Below are 16,077 nucleotides of genomic sequence, written 5' to 3'. Positions count from 1 at the left end.
ACTGATTTAAACGCGTATGCACATTGTTGATTTGATTAATTAGTGGGAGAGAAAGAATGTGAGGAGAGCTGCAATCAATGCTGTAATTCTTAGAATAATTAGCCGTCAATAAGCAAAACTGCACCAGAGCGGAGAGCTAAGATTGTAGATCATTTACAGCATTTACTGACCTGATGTCTATAGCAAACAGTGACGCATTGCTTCAAAGGAAATGTATATTATCTGTAGCGACAATAAACTGCATGAGCTGATGCTGTATATGTCTTGGTGCAAACTTTAGAATCAATTAACTTTACAGAAACACAAACTTATTAGCACACTTAAGTGAGCGTGAGGTCATGGGGGGGAACACATTATAATATCATGCAAATGGTACAGAATAATGAATCAATATAATGAGTTGCAGCGAAATTTGACATTTCATGTCACAGCACCGCTATCTGGTCCCACAATCAATATGCCTGACAGGAGTAATATTTCACCACCAGCAGTCGTACTTTAATCATGTAAGCTTAGGCCACTCCAGCATGTCTTGACCATTAACAGCACGCATGGAATGGTAAGACCACCAGGTAGCATCCTCGAAACAGCCATATGCTTTTAACAGATATTGTTCGCCTAGCTTGGAAGAAGTATTTGCTCCACAAGACACTGTCTAATTTTAGTCTTTTCATTACGCATACATAGGAGTGGAGGGAAATACAGAGACAGCGCTTTCATTTTTCATTTGCTCTCTTTAGCGTGTTCAATGAACACCAGGGGAGGGAACATAATCAATACGGCACTGTGGCATTCATCATAAACAAGCGCAGGAGCGGCAAAATACAAGCCAAAGATGTATTCCAGGCTTGCAAATGAATCAAGCTGAATAAATCACTAACTTAAGTCTGTCTATATGCCCTGAGAGCCAGGCGTAGAAAAGACAAGCTGAGGGAATGTTAATCCATTTAAATCACAGCAAGATGGGGTTCTTTTTTTTTTTTTTTTTGTCGCATGCTACACAATGTGAGCTGGCTCGATATAGTTGGTGATAAAGAACTCTGTTTACTAAAAAATGAGAGGTGGGCGGGGTCTGAAAAACCTTGCAATGATTCCGGCAGTAGCCAAAAGTCAGCAGTTTCAATTCACAGGCGGAGCGAAAACGAAACGCGTAAAGCACCATGGGCTGATCCCAGAGAAATGGAAGGGAAAAGGAGAAGACAGAAGAGGACAGGAGGGAGAGGAGGGGAAACGAGAGGAAGCCTGGTAAAGGGAATCTTAAGGCCTGAAAGCCCCAGAATGCAAGGCAAGCAGGAAGTAGGGCTTGTCATGTGTGTAATCAGCACTTTGTGACAATCCCACAGGACCTGGGGCACAGGCAGACAGATATACATGCACCACGAATGTAAGCATGGAGAAAAAAAAAGGGGGGGGTGCATAGCTTCTCAGTGGATGCCAAGCTGTTCAACCATTGATATTTTGCTTTTCAGGGCTAGCACATCATTGGACTGCCTTTATTGGCAAATCCATCGTTCCATCCATCCATTTTTTCTCACCTGGGCTTGACTTTAATTATCCATTTTAACAGTCTGTTTTGTCAGAATACTGTAGTTTTAAAGGTCACATACTTAGTACTGCTTTCTTTTTTTCAGTGCGTTCCTTAAAGGAAACAGTACAGAGCTGTCTCTGCTCTAATTTTTCCCTGGATATGCAATAAATCACAGCTAAAAACAACTGGCATACTTGCATCTGCCGGCAAACACGCTCAGTATCAGTGGTTGCATAATGGTCTTATGATGAAAAGATAGAAGTTTATTCTTTCAGTTTTACCTGGCTGTGCACAGTGTTCAGCTGGTTGTTGAAGGTCATGGTGAGGTTGGTGGAGGTGCTCGGGGCAACATGCGTGATAAAGGGCGTCTTGCTCTGGTTGACTGTGTCGTACATGTTGACGCGCCGCTTGCAGATTTCCATGTTTTGGAAGCACGACTTCACACTGTGCAGAGAGCAAGAGCAGGGAAGGAATGAGAGAGTGGAAGGGACAGATGTTCATTGACCTTTCAAAATGATCAGCACTGATATATATATAATAAGCAACAACAGAATCGGCTGAGGGTCGTACTGTGTGCTGTGTGGGAAATCGAGGAGATGTGACATAGTGACAAATGGGTGGTTGAGTGTTTCGATGGGGGTGATCCTCTTGTCTGCGTCGATGGTCAGCATCTTGGTTAACAAGTCAATGAACTCCCTCCTGTCAGCCTTTTCTGCCAGCATGTCGCTCCCCTCCAAATCCGATGTCATGTTCACCTAGATGCATGAAAGAAACACATACATGCGCTTCTTAGTGTTTCAGAAGGCTGATTGAGTATTCAAGGCCTCTAATGTTTCTGCAGACACCAGTGAAAAATCTCTCCCACAGTTTATTCCCATAGAGAAACCTATTAATACTCACAAGGCCCCTTCAGTTAGGGTGTCCGCTTGTGTGTCACAGAGCCCAATGATAACCTTGCACTTTAGTGACATTATAAACATTTGCACTGGTATTCATAGCACCACTTGAAATATCTCCCGGCGCCTTCACTGAGATTTTTATCTATTCCTAAGATGTGAAAACAAACAAAAAACACGAACCCAATAAATGCTGCCATTGGCTAGTTGTTAAAGAACCCTTTCACAAAGAATAACGTTTTCAGAGTGCCTCTGAAAAAGCTGACATAAGACAACTTAACCTAAATTTGTTCTGAGCCAGTTCTGGGAAGCTGCCATGGAACATCATGTCGCTTCATCCGTATTAAGCGCTGCAGCATAGGTTGTGGATAAATATGGGAAAAACAAACCTACAAAACTACAATAAGCACATTTAGTAGTCACTCTGGGGCCGGGGGTTTTACTTTTAGGGTTGTCGCGTGGGTTGAGGAACGAAAGAAGAAGGAGAAGGTCATCATATAGTTTGTCTAGGCTGTAGTGCACAAGATTGCCAGGCAACGTGAGGACAGGCAAAGGAACACTGGCAACAAACAGGCAGCCTTGTTTATTGTGGTTCTGCCATGCAGAAGTAGCAGACCTGTTTTTCATAAGGACACAGTGCTTATCTGTAGGCCTGCTCCAGGGGCTATCAGATGTGCTGCCAGTCCACACTGCAAATCAGATTTGATTCTCTTTCTCTATGCAGGTTATTCAGGCTCTGTAACTATTCCTCTATGCTTGCCATCTCCGCTGGCTGTGATAAAGGAATAATCTGCAGAATGAGGTGAGAAATAATCATATTGTCCTGAGCTAGCCGAGGAGATGACTTTGGGAAGTGTACAGTTCGGTGGCACCTGCATAGCATGTAGCTACGGTGTGTCGCAATACTCAGGCTGGAGAAGAAGAATCTCAAAGAGAAATAGAAATGAGTTTCCTATCATCAATTTAATTAAAGTATGTGAATTCACTGGAAAGCGTTTCAGGCTGCAGTTCTTGTCAGCGACATCTCCAAGTCTTGAATGAAAATGCTCTGTAAACAACACAGGGGTTTCCACTAATATGGTCAGCATTGCATGTTTTGCATGTCAACGGCTGTTTACAGAGACACATCTGTGTCATGAGGAGGCCTGACATGCCGCTCTGGAGTAAGGGCAGGGATGGCAGATGTCGAGCAGTGGGACAGATTGGACTACGCCTCAGGAGATATGGAGTTAGGTATACAGCATGAAGACCCATCTCCTATACAGCACTATAGCATGTGCAGATTGGCCCTTAAAGTTTATTTCTCAGTAGGCACCAAGGCAGACGGATGGAAGCCTTTATTTAAATACATGTAATCAAAGATAGATAAGGTGAAGAACATGCTGCTCCTCCTGCCGTGGCTTCACTTCTATGAACAGACATATCGAATGATTGCAGATCAAAGTGACTCAATTTTTGAGCAGTTCTGGCCTTTCTTCCATCTGCATCAAGCCATTTGCTCTAAGTTGGTCTCTGATTTACTCAAATTAGATATACTTGTGACTAAAGCCTCCCCACATTTCCCACGACTGAAAGGAGGTTCATTATCTCTTCCTGGCACCCAGCCCCTCTGTCTTGCAGGGCCTTCAGCTATATCATCCATTATACACGCGGAGACAGATGTCCACAAAGCTGACTTGTTTATATGGTCGGGATAGTGAGACTGGGCAAAATAGGCAGTTTTCTCCCACATTAAGCTTGAGCAGCTCTGCTGTATTCCCTCCATGTTTCTGTAGTAAACCGGGTCTGGCTGCATGAGTGAGAGGAAGATGGGACGGAGCTTGAAGCAAAGGAAACAGAGATGAGCCAGAGGATATCATACCACTGCAGGTTGGTTTCATTAAAATCTGTGTTGCATGCGTGTATCCATGTGTGTGGTAACTGCAAATTCAACAAACCCAGGCAGTGATAGTATCTTGTCCCTGCCGACAGCATGTTATTCCCAGTACGCCTGACAGCGGCCCTGGGCGCTACTGGACAACCATAATTGTCTCCATCACTTAAGTAACTATATGTGTTGCCTATCCACAGAGACGGTTTACAGGGGACTGCTGCCAGCGCTGTTGCTGCTGGTGTAGCAAGACGGCCATATTCCAAACAAAATAATTCACCTGCTTGACACTTAACTTTTGGCTAGTTGTTATCAGAGGTAGGATCGAGAAACATGATGACAAGGGAGTACTGTTAGAGATTAGGAGGGACCTGGGAGAAAAACATTGTGATTTTCCATCACTGCTGCTGCATCTGCCAGCAGAACCAGCATATGGCCAAGCATGGGGAAACAAAACAACATCACTATCACCTCTCTTTCAGGCATGTCCTATCAAAATGTCATGGCTACATGTGAACTTTCCCACCATGGAGAGATGAATTTACTCTCAGTCACAAAGGCATTGGACATAAGATGTAGCTGAGGTCAATGACACTGTTTCTCCATATATAAATCTAAAAGTCACAGCAAACAGATTCCAAAGTGTGACATATGGGGCCGAAAGGAGAGACGGGGTAAACCAGCTGAGTCATGCAGACACAACTTGGTGCGGGTCCCACTGAGCCGGTCTGAAAATACTGGTCGGGACCTTCTGGAATGTGTGCATGTATGAGTTTGTGTCTTTGTCTCAGTAAGACGGAAAACGGGCAACACTTTATACCTTCACTCTCCATTTTTACATGTACTGCAGATGTACAGAGTGAAGGCACAGCCACAACACTCGTTCCAGCTTAAATGAGAAAGCAAACTGTACATATCTAACACGTTAACAAGCCTCACCACATGTTCAGCTAAAATGTCTGTCTGTAACTTATTAGTTAGCGGTTAGGCGAAATGAAGAGCAGAGGCAGAGATGAGGAGGGGTTTTGGTGAACAGCTGCTTTCACTGCTATAAAATTCTATAGAGCGCCATCGCATCTGGAGATCAGGCCTTGAAAGAATAAATATTTTAGAGGTTTTTTAGTATTTGATAGATAATTCTCGGGATGTGATAAATCTAACTGGCCCAGGACCCGAGTAGCCCCGACAGAGGAAGCTTCAAATGGGAGACAGGTGGAACAAAAGACAAATCTCCTGACGGAGTTGTGGGAAGGGAAGAGATCTGCTTTGTGATACTGAAAAAACATACCTGTGCCATATCATCCAAGCAGTTGAAGATGTACTTGCGGGCCTCCTTGGACTTGATCCCCGTTTCACCCTCGTGGTCCTCCGGAGTCTGTGGGAGACAAGAAGCAGATGTTCATCCCAAATCCCATCACACTTCCCCTCTGGAAACTCACTATTTACATTTGGCTCATTACAGCCTCTTGTTGTTGATATGCAGCAGGACTCGGCTTGCCCTTTGAGCAACCCTGGGGTAGCACATAAACACTTGGCCAACAGCCAGGAAACTTACAGAGCATACACTGTCCAACACCATCACACGTTTTACACAAGTTCGTATGGGAATGCATTTACATAAACTGTATATAATTGCAAAACGCATATTATAATTACATTTTAAAAGTACACCTTGCACACCTAAAAAACTCTATGTTGACTACAGAACCGTTCTGACTGAACACATGATATTTTTAATCAAACCTACACAGCTGCTGTTACATGGAAATAGATGGCAAGGTCAAATGGAGCGGAAAAGAATTGGACAGGAATGCTTGACCACATAACCGAGATCCTCGAAGATCATGATGAGTTACAGCAATGATGTCAAGTGTGAGATAACGGTCCATCTTTGTCATTCTTTCAATACCCTTGTCAACCACCAATTTTTACACTGACAAAAACGTGTTTTAAAAAGGGCCTCATAGCTCTTACAATTTTTCAGAGTACATAGAAATAAACTTGAGTCTGCATACTACGTACTCAATGTAAACACATCTTCCTTTAGAGGCCAATCATCACTCTCATCAGTTATCAGTGTGGTACGTCAATGGGATTGAGAGGAAATGCACTCGCCTACAGTACGAGGCCCGACGCAGAGCAGACAAGGAAAAAATACCATTATATCACTGTGCCGTGTGGAGACAGATCGGTGTTTGCCATTTGATACAGTCGAGAACTCAGTGTGCAAATTCACTGTGTGACACATAAAAGTTCAAGTTAAGTTAATCAGGTTAGAAAAGAAGAGCACACCTCCTCTCTGAGTGGCCTACATAAAGGGAAAGTGGGAGGGGGATTGTGCAGACACCCTATGAGCTGGAATGGCCAGGCTGAGTTTCCATTTGCCAAATCCTCTAACGCAGATCCATTTTGCTCCCATAACCCCCTCAGTTTGTTTATAGCCAGAAGTAGGCCAGAGTTTCCAGATTATTAATGTTCGCATGAGTTAAGATTTTGCCTGTGAGGTGCAACCCACACTTAGAAGTATATTTCAGCTGCTAGCAGCTGTGCACGTGGATTTGTCAGTATCATCAGAGCTGTACCTTAAGTCTCCAGAGGGGATAGGTGGAGTCAGGGTCTCTGTTGAAGAACCTGGTGGTCTTTGTCCCTGCGCTCAACAGATACTCTGCAGGCAGACCCTGAGTCTGTGAGATGTACCGGATCTGAAAGACAGATGAAAAAAGATGAAACACTCACTCACATCACATGCATGGCTGAACCATGAGTCCCACTTAACTGCGGAGCCTGGTAAATCTTTCATGCTGCTCCCTAAAAAAAAATAAATAAAAAATAAAAAAGAAGCTAAAAACCTGAGGAAAAGAAGTTTGAAAATCTAGACTGAAGTTAACTACTCCAACCTTCTCCACAACAGCAAAATACGACTTGAGCTTTTAACAGGGGTTTTACATTTGTAAATGAGAGACTTCGTCCTAAGTTTTGGGGCCTTTGAAAAACCAGGCAAGCTTGTTCATTGATGGAGCACAACTTGCTCAAGGTTTTCCCACTGAGCCTCGTCTGAGTGATAGAGAGAGGGGAACGCGGCAATGTCTTGCTCTGGAGCACAGGGGCTGCGCTAATTGGACAAGTGGCTCTGTGGCATCTGTTCAGATAAACAGGGAGGCTGCGCAAGAATCATCAGGGGCTGTCAGGGGGATTCGAGGAGCATCCCACCCTCCCAAACACACTCACAAGCACACACACTCACATAGTGAGGACAAATGCATACACATATACTTAATCACAAAGAGAGAACAGGGCTTCATGGGTTATTCTAGCACCCCCAAAATCCAAACAATCCCAAGCTGTTCAAAGGGGTCAAAAGACAGTTTAAAGGTCTGAGTAATCGTGTGTTACCTGATCATACTCTGAGGCTCCGGGGTAAAGAGGCCATCCCAGGAAGAGCTCAGCTATCACACAGCCCAGGGACCACATGTCTATGGCCTCACAGAACGGCAGGCCCAGGATGATCTCCGGAGCCCTGAGGATAAAGAAAACGCAGTGTAGTCAGAGAGTTTTTTTCTCCGATAGAAAATTTATAAATTCAGAGCTAGCTCAGTTATAATGGGAAAGGTGCATTAAAAATTAAGACGTAGTGTAAATCCAACATAACTACATTGTCATTTTCAATACGAAGTCATATGTGCGAGAGCCTTGTGAGGTGCGTCTCTTCACACTTCACAACCAGCCTGGTGTAGTACACAGATCAGAGGAGGGAATAATCTCTGCTCAATACGTAGGACACTGTCCACAAACTTTACAAACATTCCCAGAGCAAGTATGATTCAATTATACGACACACACATTTATATTAAGTGCACTTTTTTTTTGCAAACAGACCACAGTTCTACAGCAAGACATTCATTTGCTGCGACCGTCGTCTTGACAGATTCCAAGGTGGCACCTCATAGATAACTGATTGATGGCCTTTGCAGGGGGCCCAATCAGTGAGCTCCATCTCTGCAAGTCAAACATGGGGACTGTGCGGAGGTAGGAGTGTGCGTTTCACGGTCCAGAGCCACAAAAAAATGTGGAGGCAATTATGCCACGAAAAATAAAGCCAACATAAATATTCTCTTGAGCGTGCAATGAGGTTCATCCAAGCTTTTAGTAGGCTGGGTTTGAGTTAATAAAGCCAGTGTTTAATTCACAGACAGTGGCTTTCCCCTGTCATACACACATACACACACTCACACACACACACAGTGATATACCACTTCAGATCATTTCACTGGTGGAAGAAATAAACATCTATGATTTGATGAAAAGGAAGAAATATTGTTTGAGTTATCCGAACAGCGCTGCAGTCCAAAACAATTCCCAAATTTAATTCAACACGTTTTATGTCCTGTCAAAAAGACTAATACACTTCTCGTGAGCTCATGTCTCTGATGGGGCTTAAAATAACCAAGAACATAGTGACTCAGGCTGTCATCACTATAGGGGGGATGTTTTTTGGTCTTGAGCTTTTGTCCCATCTTTAACGTCAATCTAGACTGATTGACCAAAAACTGTAATCACTCTCTAACAATCAATAACCAACAATCATACCAACAGTATGACACACAGATCAGAGCGGCTTTAGGCTGATCTTGGAAAGTTTCTGGTTCACAATGCTAATTACTGTGACCATGGTAACTAGGCTAGCAACCTCCCCAACCCCCAAGCCAAGGCGGGCTCTGGCAGGGTTTCGGTCGCAGAGAGACAAACGAGGGGCCCTGGCCTCAGGCCCGCTGGAACTGTAGGTACCAGGGAAACAGAGACTGTGGAAAACAGCATGAGGAGACGCTATAGGACTTTACAGGCCTGCAGGGGGGCAATGGGTGACTGCTCTGAGGGCAGCTGGAGGATTTGGAGGAGAATTAATTAACACACCTTATTTAAAAGCTCCTTTCTAACTGTAGCCACCTACCCCCAAGAGGGCAACAGGGATTTCATCATACACTGAGATATGCCTGACTTACACAGGCAGAGGAAAATGACCGGCTGGACGGCGAGGACAACAAAAATCTAAATAAGTCAAAGAGAGAGAGAGAGAGAGAGAGAGAGAACGCAACAGAAGTGCAGAGACAGAGACAACGCAAATGAGGGGAGCAGCGATTTGCTCAGTGAGAAGCTCCTGTCCCAGGAGGTGGTTATTGGGGTCTGAAGGGCAGCAGTGGAACAGACATCAAGTCAACAGTGTAGCAACAGTATCTTAGGGCACTATTACACACCAATACAAAGACACCTTCACACACAATGAGCCAAGACGTCTATCAAGGGGCTGCCAAAGAAACATAAAAGGAGCCTGCTAGGAGATGATAGAAGAGGGAACAGTCTTTTGAAGGTAAGGAAGAGAAGAGATGGACAACAGGATGAGCACGATGCTGCTCTAACAGCCTGTTAGGGCTGGCTGGAATTTCACTACGGACATTGTGGAGCAGGAAAAATAACAGCCGCACACAACACAAACACCAAGTCCCAATGGAGTGAAGTCACTAAGATAGTGAACTCAAAACTATATATATATATATAAATAATTCTTTCTGTGCCCCTTTCACCTTCAGACCCCTTCGGACAGAAATATGCTCAGTTACATTTGATGTGAAATCATGAGCACATGTTTATGTGCAGATTTAACCCTCTTATTGACCAGCATGGCTTTGAAGTCAGGGCCAATTTAAAGCCCTTTGAAAAAAATCTTGAAACACAGGACAATACACAGAAGTATGTAAAAATTATGTTCTATTTATTACAGCCAAACATTATTACTTAGCTCTTTGCTAATTATGTTGCATTTGTAGAAATTTATAATAGAAGTGACATCATCGTCACACCAATGTGGGTTTTTTTTAAACCTACGCAATAATATTCAGTATAATAAAACTAATATACAACTGTGACCCTGCAGATCTGCTGTGCATTTGTCATCCAAATAGGATTCACACATTCCTACACAAAAAAGCGCAAAATATATACCCCCTTCATTTGCATGAGTATGAATTCTGTAAAAAACCTTATCTGACTTGACCAAATATATGTATGAGCAACGGCAGGCAGTAAAAGGAGATGGGCTGCTCTGACAATACAGGGCTGTGCAGCTGCAAGGAAATTCTTCACATCAAAACGCATTGTGGATGTAAAAGCTGCAGGAAGCCCTTTCATCCGATGTTCTACTGGATCGCCGCAATTCCAGCCAAGACATGAAAACCACAGGACCTTCAACTTCAGCCTTGCAAGTTTTTATTTTTTTAATTCGCAAAACTTCCTACGCCAATCGCCAATATGCTATGTAACGCATATAAGCTCACAAACTGAGTAAAACTGAGAACAAGCTAAAGAGCAGCTGATGCAGCTGTGATGTCTTATGTGTTGTTACAACCAGCTTCAACTAAATTCACTTCTCTTTGAGGAGATTGCTGCTCAGTGTTGCTTGTGTTGACCTTATGCATGGATCCATTTCAGTCTGAACCTTCCTGGGGTAATGCTTCGGCAGCTACTCCTCCACCTCTGACAGAAAGCTCTGGTTCAGCAGAAGACAGCGAGCAAAAAAGAGAACGAGCAAGCAAAGGGAGGGAGGAAGGAAGACAGCAGGAGTAACGTCGTTGCTCGTGATACGAAATGTGATATGAAACCGCAAATGTAAATGTGCCCCTACCAGCGCACTGCTGCCATTGCATGCAAACCTACCTACAGCTGCTGCTGATGCAGGCCTTTCACTGGCAGTGACAAACAGCATACACATCTGTGCAGCTCACAAGCTTTGCTCCTTTCCTGTCCCCCTTTCCTTCCTAAACTACTGAAGTAGCAGAGCACAAAAGACTGACATTTGTTCTTCATCTCTATTGTAGGTAAAATAAACACTGAAGGACTGAGACGTTCAGGTGGTTTTAATTTAGATAATTCTCAAGACTAACTAAAGCAATTAAATATCAAAGATCTCTTTACTGTTCTGCTGAAAAGCTGCACAATGCTGGTAAGCTCCAGAGTTTAGGTACTTGGACACAGAATCTGAGTGTGAATGACAGGCATTTCTATTTTATCCTCCTTCAAGATGCACCCCAGTTAGCTCATCTCCAGCAGAGGTGGCCACGACAGACAGAGCCTCTCGGAGGGACGGAGGTGAGCTTCTCACTGCACATCACAGATCTCACATACAGTACATATGGTGTGCAAAATACTGGCTGGCCAGGGGCCTTTTCTGGATTTCAATGGGAACCCAAATGCATGAGAGACCTCAGTGTTCAGGGCTAGTGGATCTGACAGCACTGGCCCTTGACAAAAGAACGAAGGAGGGTGGGATGGAAAGAAATGAGGGAGGGAGAGAGTCTGCATACTGACATCCTCCCAGCTGGCCTGGTCATTGATGAGCCCTCGTCCCCTTTGGAGCCAGAGATGGCACGACTCATGAATGGAGCCTTTCTTCTGCCACCACAGCCTACCCTTACACCTCAGCCCCTTCCATCCACCCCCCTCTGCCAGCCCAGCCAACCCCCTCACCTCACCCTGCTTCACCATCTACCCCCTCCTTACAAACTCTCTGCCAGCAAAACCCCCTTCAAACCCCTCAAACTAGGGCGCAGAGGCCAGTCTAGCGCTTCCCTCCCTACTTGCCTAGCCGCCCTCTGCTCTGTTGAACCGTGCCTGCACTTGGCTGGCCTGCCAACCCACACATTCATAGACACCCATGCAGACGCACTCACGGAGACACACACACAGCTGACATCACAGGCTGTGTGCATGTCAGGATGTATCCATCAGGCTGACCTTCCTTTAGCTTGGCTCCAGATGGGAGACTGATGGATCCCTGGAACCCTGCAGCATTTACCCACACACGCACAGACGCACACAAACGGACGCATCCAATGTGCACAGGACAGAGCCAGTCTATGGTAATGGCTGTGATCCTTTCCCTTTCCATTTCAAAGACTTCATCGTTGGACTTGTGTAGCTATGTTTAATTCAATAGGCAGGCAGTTATAAGTAAAGAGCAGCATGTATACTGGAGGTAAATAAGATCTTATGCTGGCTGCTCTTATGTTGAAAGCACTGTTATAACATAGTGTTGGCTGGGGAGAGAGATAGCTGTCTGCTGCTGACAGGAAAAAGCACTTCATGAGAAAAAAGTCTGCCATTAACTTTTTCTCCCCTCCCATCTCCTTCTCTTTTCCTTTTCCTCCCTTCTTTGTGCCTCTTCCCCTCTCTCCATCACACGCTCTGCCCTTCCCTAATGTAAAATGCTCGAGTTGGTGCTGTGAATGACTCCCTGCCTCCCCTGGGGTATTCATCTACATATTCATGCCCTCAAAGGTTCCTCCATAGTCTCTTTGAAGATGGACCGTAGAAAAACACTTTTCTAGATATATTGCATGGTGGTCGCTGACTGTGAAATCAATGTGCGGAGTTACATCCCCTGCCGTGCACCTGTGGCTCGCTGGGACCTGCACCAACCCAGAACACACATACACACACATGTATATACAGTACAAATACATATTCACCAAGTCTCCTAAAACTGCACCACCTGCTCTCATCAAATCAGAAATCGTTGCAAAGTGCGCCAGCCAGGCATAGGATGCAGCGATCATGTAAATGCACATTTATGTAAAGTGAGGAGCGCATTTAAATTTACAGCTTGCGTGTTCCAGGTGGTTGAGGGAGGGGAAAGGGTTGGGGAGAGGGTTGATATCTGGACAAGGCAAACTTTTTCAGAGTCCTTGAGAAATGTTACCTCGTCCCTAAACAGGGGCGACATGCCTCGCGTTCAAGGTCCTGAAAACAGGCCTCCCTCTCTCGTTTTCTTTTTCTCTCCCAGAAAAAGGCAGAGTGAAAAGCACTGACGAGGCTGCCGCTGCTTCACTAGCTCAAGTATGAGCATTCCTGGTGGCTCGATAAATGTATTAAAACAAGACAAATAAAAGCCTACAGAAGGCAAGGAGATATGAGGTTTCATACAATGCGAACTGTAAGACTTTCGCAATTATGCAAAAAGCGAGAGGGAATCTTGCAGATGGAGAGTACAAACTCAGCTGTTAAATAGAAATTGTGCGCAACTCGAATGCATCATTGCAGGCTAATGTGCATTTGGGTGACAGCTGTGTGTAGGCCTGTGCTGATTCAACACAACGTGAAGTACAGTTCAGCTCACGAATCACGGAGAAAGCGAACTGTAACTTAGTGCTCGCACATCCAAAGGTCTTTCCAGTCACCTCTCCTGGTTTCACCAGCTCCTACTGAACCCCCTTCCTCCTCTCTGGAGCATTTTATATGATGAAATATTCAACGGGCAGAGAGCCACCTCTGTCATTGTAGAACACATGACACATGGAGCCCTGCCATTACAGCGTGGCACAGTCAATATTAGTACACCAGATATGCCACATTCTCTCACATGGCATCACCCTATGTCCCTAGACTCAGGCCGTTTTTCAAATGCCTGCGCACATAGCAGTGTTAGATAACATATCAGATTTACTGTTAGGTAACAGAGAGCATCAAATACATATTTTACTGCCCTGGCAGTATATTTGCTGCTGTGGAGACTTTGTCCAATTTTAGCGAAGCCGTTTAGTGCCCTCTGCCTTTCTCTTTCCTTCCCCCTCTGCTCACAAAAAGCTTCCATTAGCAATGCTAACATCTACAAAAACCAAACAATGAGCACAGCTAAGGTGCAGCTCAGTTGTTCGTTTCAACATCTATGGAGTGCTTTATCGTACCCGGTTGGTAATTACCTCTTTCCTGTGGTTATTATTATTCCCTACCATGCAGCTGATCCTATCAGTAATACATCTAATTTCCACCTGCAACCAGCGGGCCCTCCCTGACTCCCTGCAGTACCCTTTATAACACCCCCAAAACCCATCGCCTGGTGAAGGAGTCAAAGCCACAGACCTCCTTTGACGAGGGTGGGGTAGTGGGAGACGAGGGGGAAAAAGGACACAAAGGAGATGAGGAAAAGGAAGACGTACAGTGCAATGGACACAACAATGGAGGAATGCCCTCTGAATCAACACCCGCCCATCCACCTTCACTCACTCACTCACTCACTCTCACACACACACACACACACACACACACACACACACACACACACACACACACACACACACTTTACGTCTCCAGCTTCTCTTCGCAAAGGGAATAGTGCCGGGAAGGATTTGCGATTGGTAAATGATGGGTATCTGTCATTCTGTGACACTCTGCACAGACAGCCTGGAGAGAAAATGTAGTGGATGCCGAGAGGGAGCCTCAAGTCTCTCTAGCCCTATTAGGATAGTGAACTGACAGTCAGACAGTATTAGGCCAGTCTACCAGCCACTGGCCAGACTCAGACCAACCCTGAGGCATGTACTTCTTTCCTCTGTCAGACTTGAATGTCCATAACAATCAGACTTAAGGGAAAACTCTAAGTAATAACTTGAGAATGGGTAATTATTGATAACCTAGCAGTAAAAAGTATAATTTACAAATACATACATTATTTACATTACTCATGAACCCATTGCTGTCTTGGTCTGCGTTAGTCACCACTTTCTGCTATCAAGTGAGCCTGGAGGAAATAAGTGGGTCAGATGGACATCTTGCTATGAGAGGGTGAAGCCAAACTAAAGACAGACGATAACACATTCTAATGTGCAGTCAGTCAGTCAACCAGCTTAACCAGCTGGCAAGCCTGTCGCCGAGGCTGAGACATTTACCAAAACAGACAGGAATGGAGGGTAACAGGCGGCGTGACACACTGGTCAGACGGGTGCAGGCGGTCAGTCAGGCAGATGAGATTGTGTGTGCTCGTGGCGGAGGGATGCTAAAGCCTGAGCCTTGATCACCTCAGCAAATTAGAGTGTACAGGGGATTCACTGCATCTGAGGCTGACAAGCACTCAAAAGGAAAGCCAGACAGTTCATTCAGCGCGGCCAATAACCCAGGAAAAGAAGAGCAAAATATATATCATATCATAATATTCCATCACAGCCTCTCAGTTGAAAAGCCCAGTATGACAGTTATGTAAACTGCTGGCCAAACATATCACAATCTCATCTGCTTGCTCGACTGGCTGTCTCTCTCCTTCCTTCTTTTGTGGTCTGTCTGTATTTTCTGCTGTCTGGTTGACGGCCCTTCAGTATAGAGCAAGAAATTGCGAGGCAGAGCATTGACATGTACCATTCTATTGATTTAGTGCGACCAAGACAGAGAGTAAGTAATGGGGGGGTTGGAGAGAAAGAGAGGGCACACGGTCAATGTGGTTGGCTAGTTGGAGTCGTACATACTGGACATGATGTAAAAACGCCAGACGGCAAAGATCGGTTTGAAATGCAGCACCTCAGAACATACAGCGAGGAGCCACGGGGGCACCATCCGACCATTGTAATGACATACGTCTCCCCGCCATCCAGTACACACAAAACACACATGCACATACACGGTTTCAATCATAAACCCTGCTCTGGTTGACTAGTTCCTTATTTCTGGAACAAGTGAAAGAGCACATGGGGGACACATTTGCAAGGCAGCCTGAAAAAATCCCCCCTCCACCTTACCTCCGACCGCAGCATGAGCTAAAATACAGTACAGACGCTACATTTCTGAGCCCCTACCCACCCCCACCGCCCCTTCACTCCTCCTCCTCCTCCTCTCTATCGCTATCCCTTGTTTGACTACCCTCTTCCTTCCTCCCACCCAGTCGGGCTGTAATACCATCTCCTGCCTAATCAAATTCTGCTGTGTGTGACATGAATTCTCGGTGCCCAAGGCTGCGCTGCCTCGCG

At 45.1% G+C, this 16,077-nt stretch overlaps 1 protein-coding gene across 5 annotated transcripts in view; it reads right to left on the bottom strand.

Moving 5' to 3' along the window:
* hipk2 (homeodomain interacting protein kinase 2) overlaps positions 1-16,077 on the bottom strand; it is a 68,627-nt gene that overhangs the window by 13,324 nt on the left and 39,226 nt on the right. For all 5 annotated transcript variants that reach the window (XR_003841845.1, XM_029523787.1, XM_029523790.1 and 2 more), the window contains exons 3-7: positions 7,688-7,811; positions 6,877-6,996; positions 5,583-5,669; positions 2,099-2,283; positions 1,810-1,972 (exon numbers count right to left, since the gene is read on the bottom strand). Coding sequence is in view for 4 of the 5 variants with exons in the window: in XM_029523787.1 (XP_029379647.1) it covers positions 1,810-1,972; positions 2,099-2,283; positions 5,583-5,669; positions 6,877-6,996; positions 7,688-7,811 (679 nt within the window). In the remaining variant the exon portion in view is untranslated. The remainder of the gene's footprint in view (positions 1-1,809; positions 1,973-2,098; positions 2,284-5,582; positions 5,670-6,876; positions 6,997-7,687; positions 7,812-16,077) is intronic.

The sequence above is a fragment of the Echeneis naucrates genome, chromosome 16 (assembly GCF_900963305.1).
Source record: "Echeneis naucrates chromosome 16, fEcheNa1.1, whole genome shotgun sequence".
Classification (NCBI taxonomy): Eukaryota; Metazoa; Chordata; class Actinopteri; order Carangiformes; family Echeneidae; genus Echeneis; species Echeneis naucrates.
The sequence above is the reverse complement of the archived record's forward strand: the minus strand, read 5'-3'. Positions and strand labels throughout refer to the sequence as shown.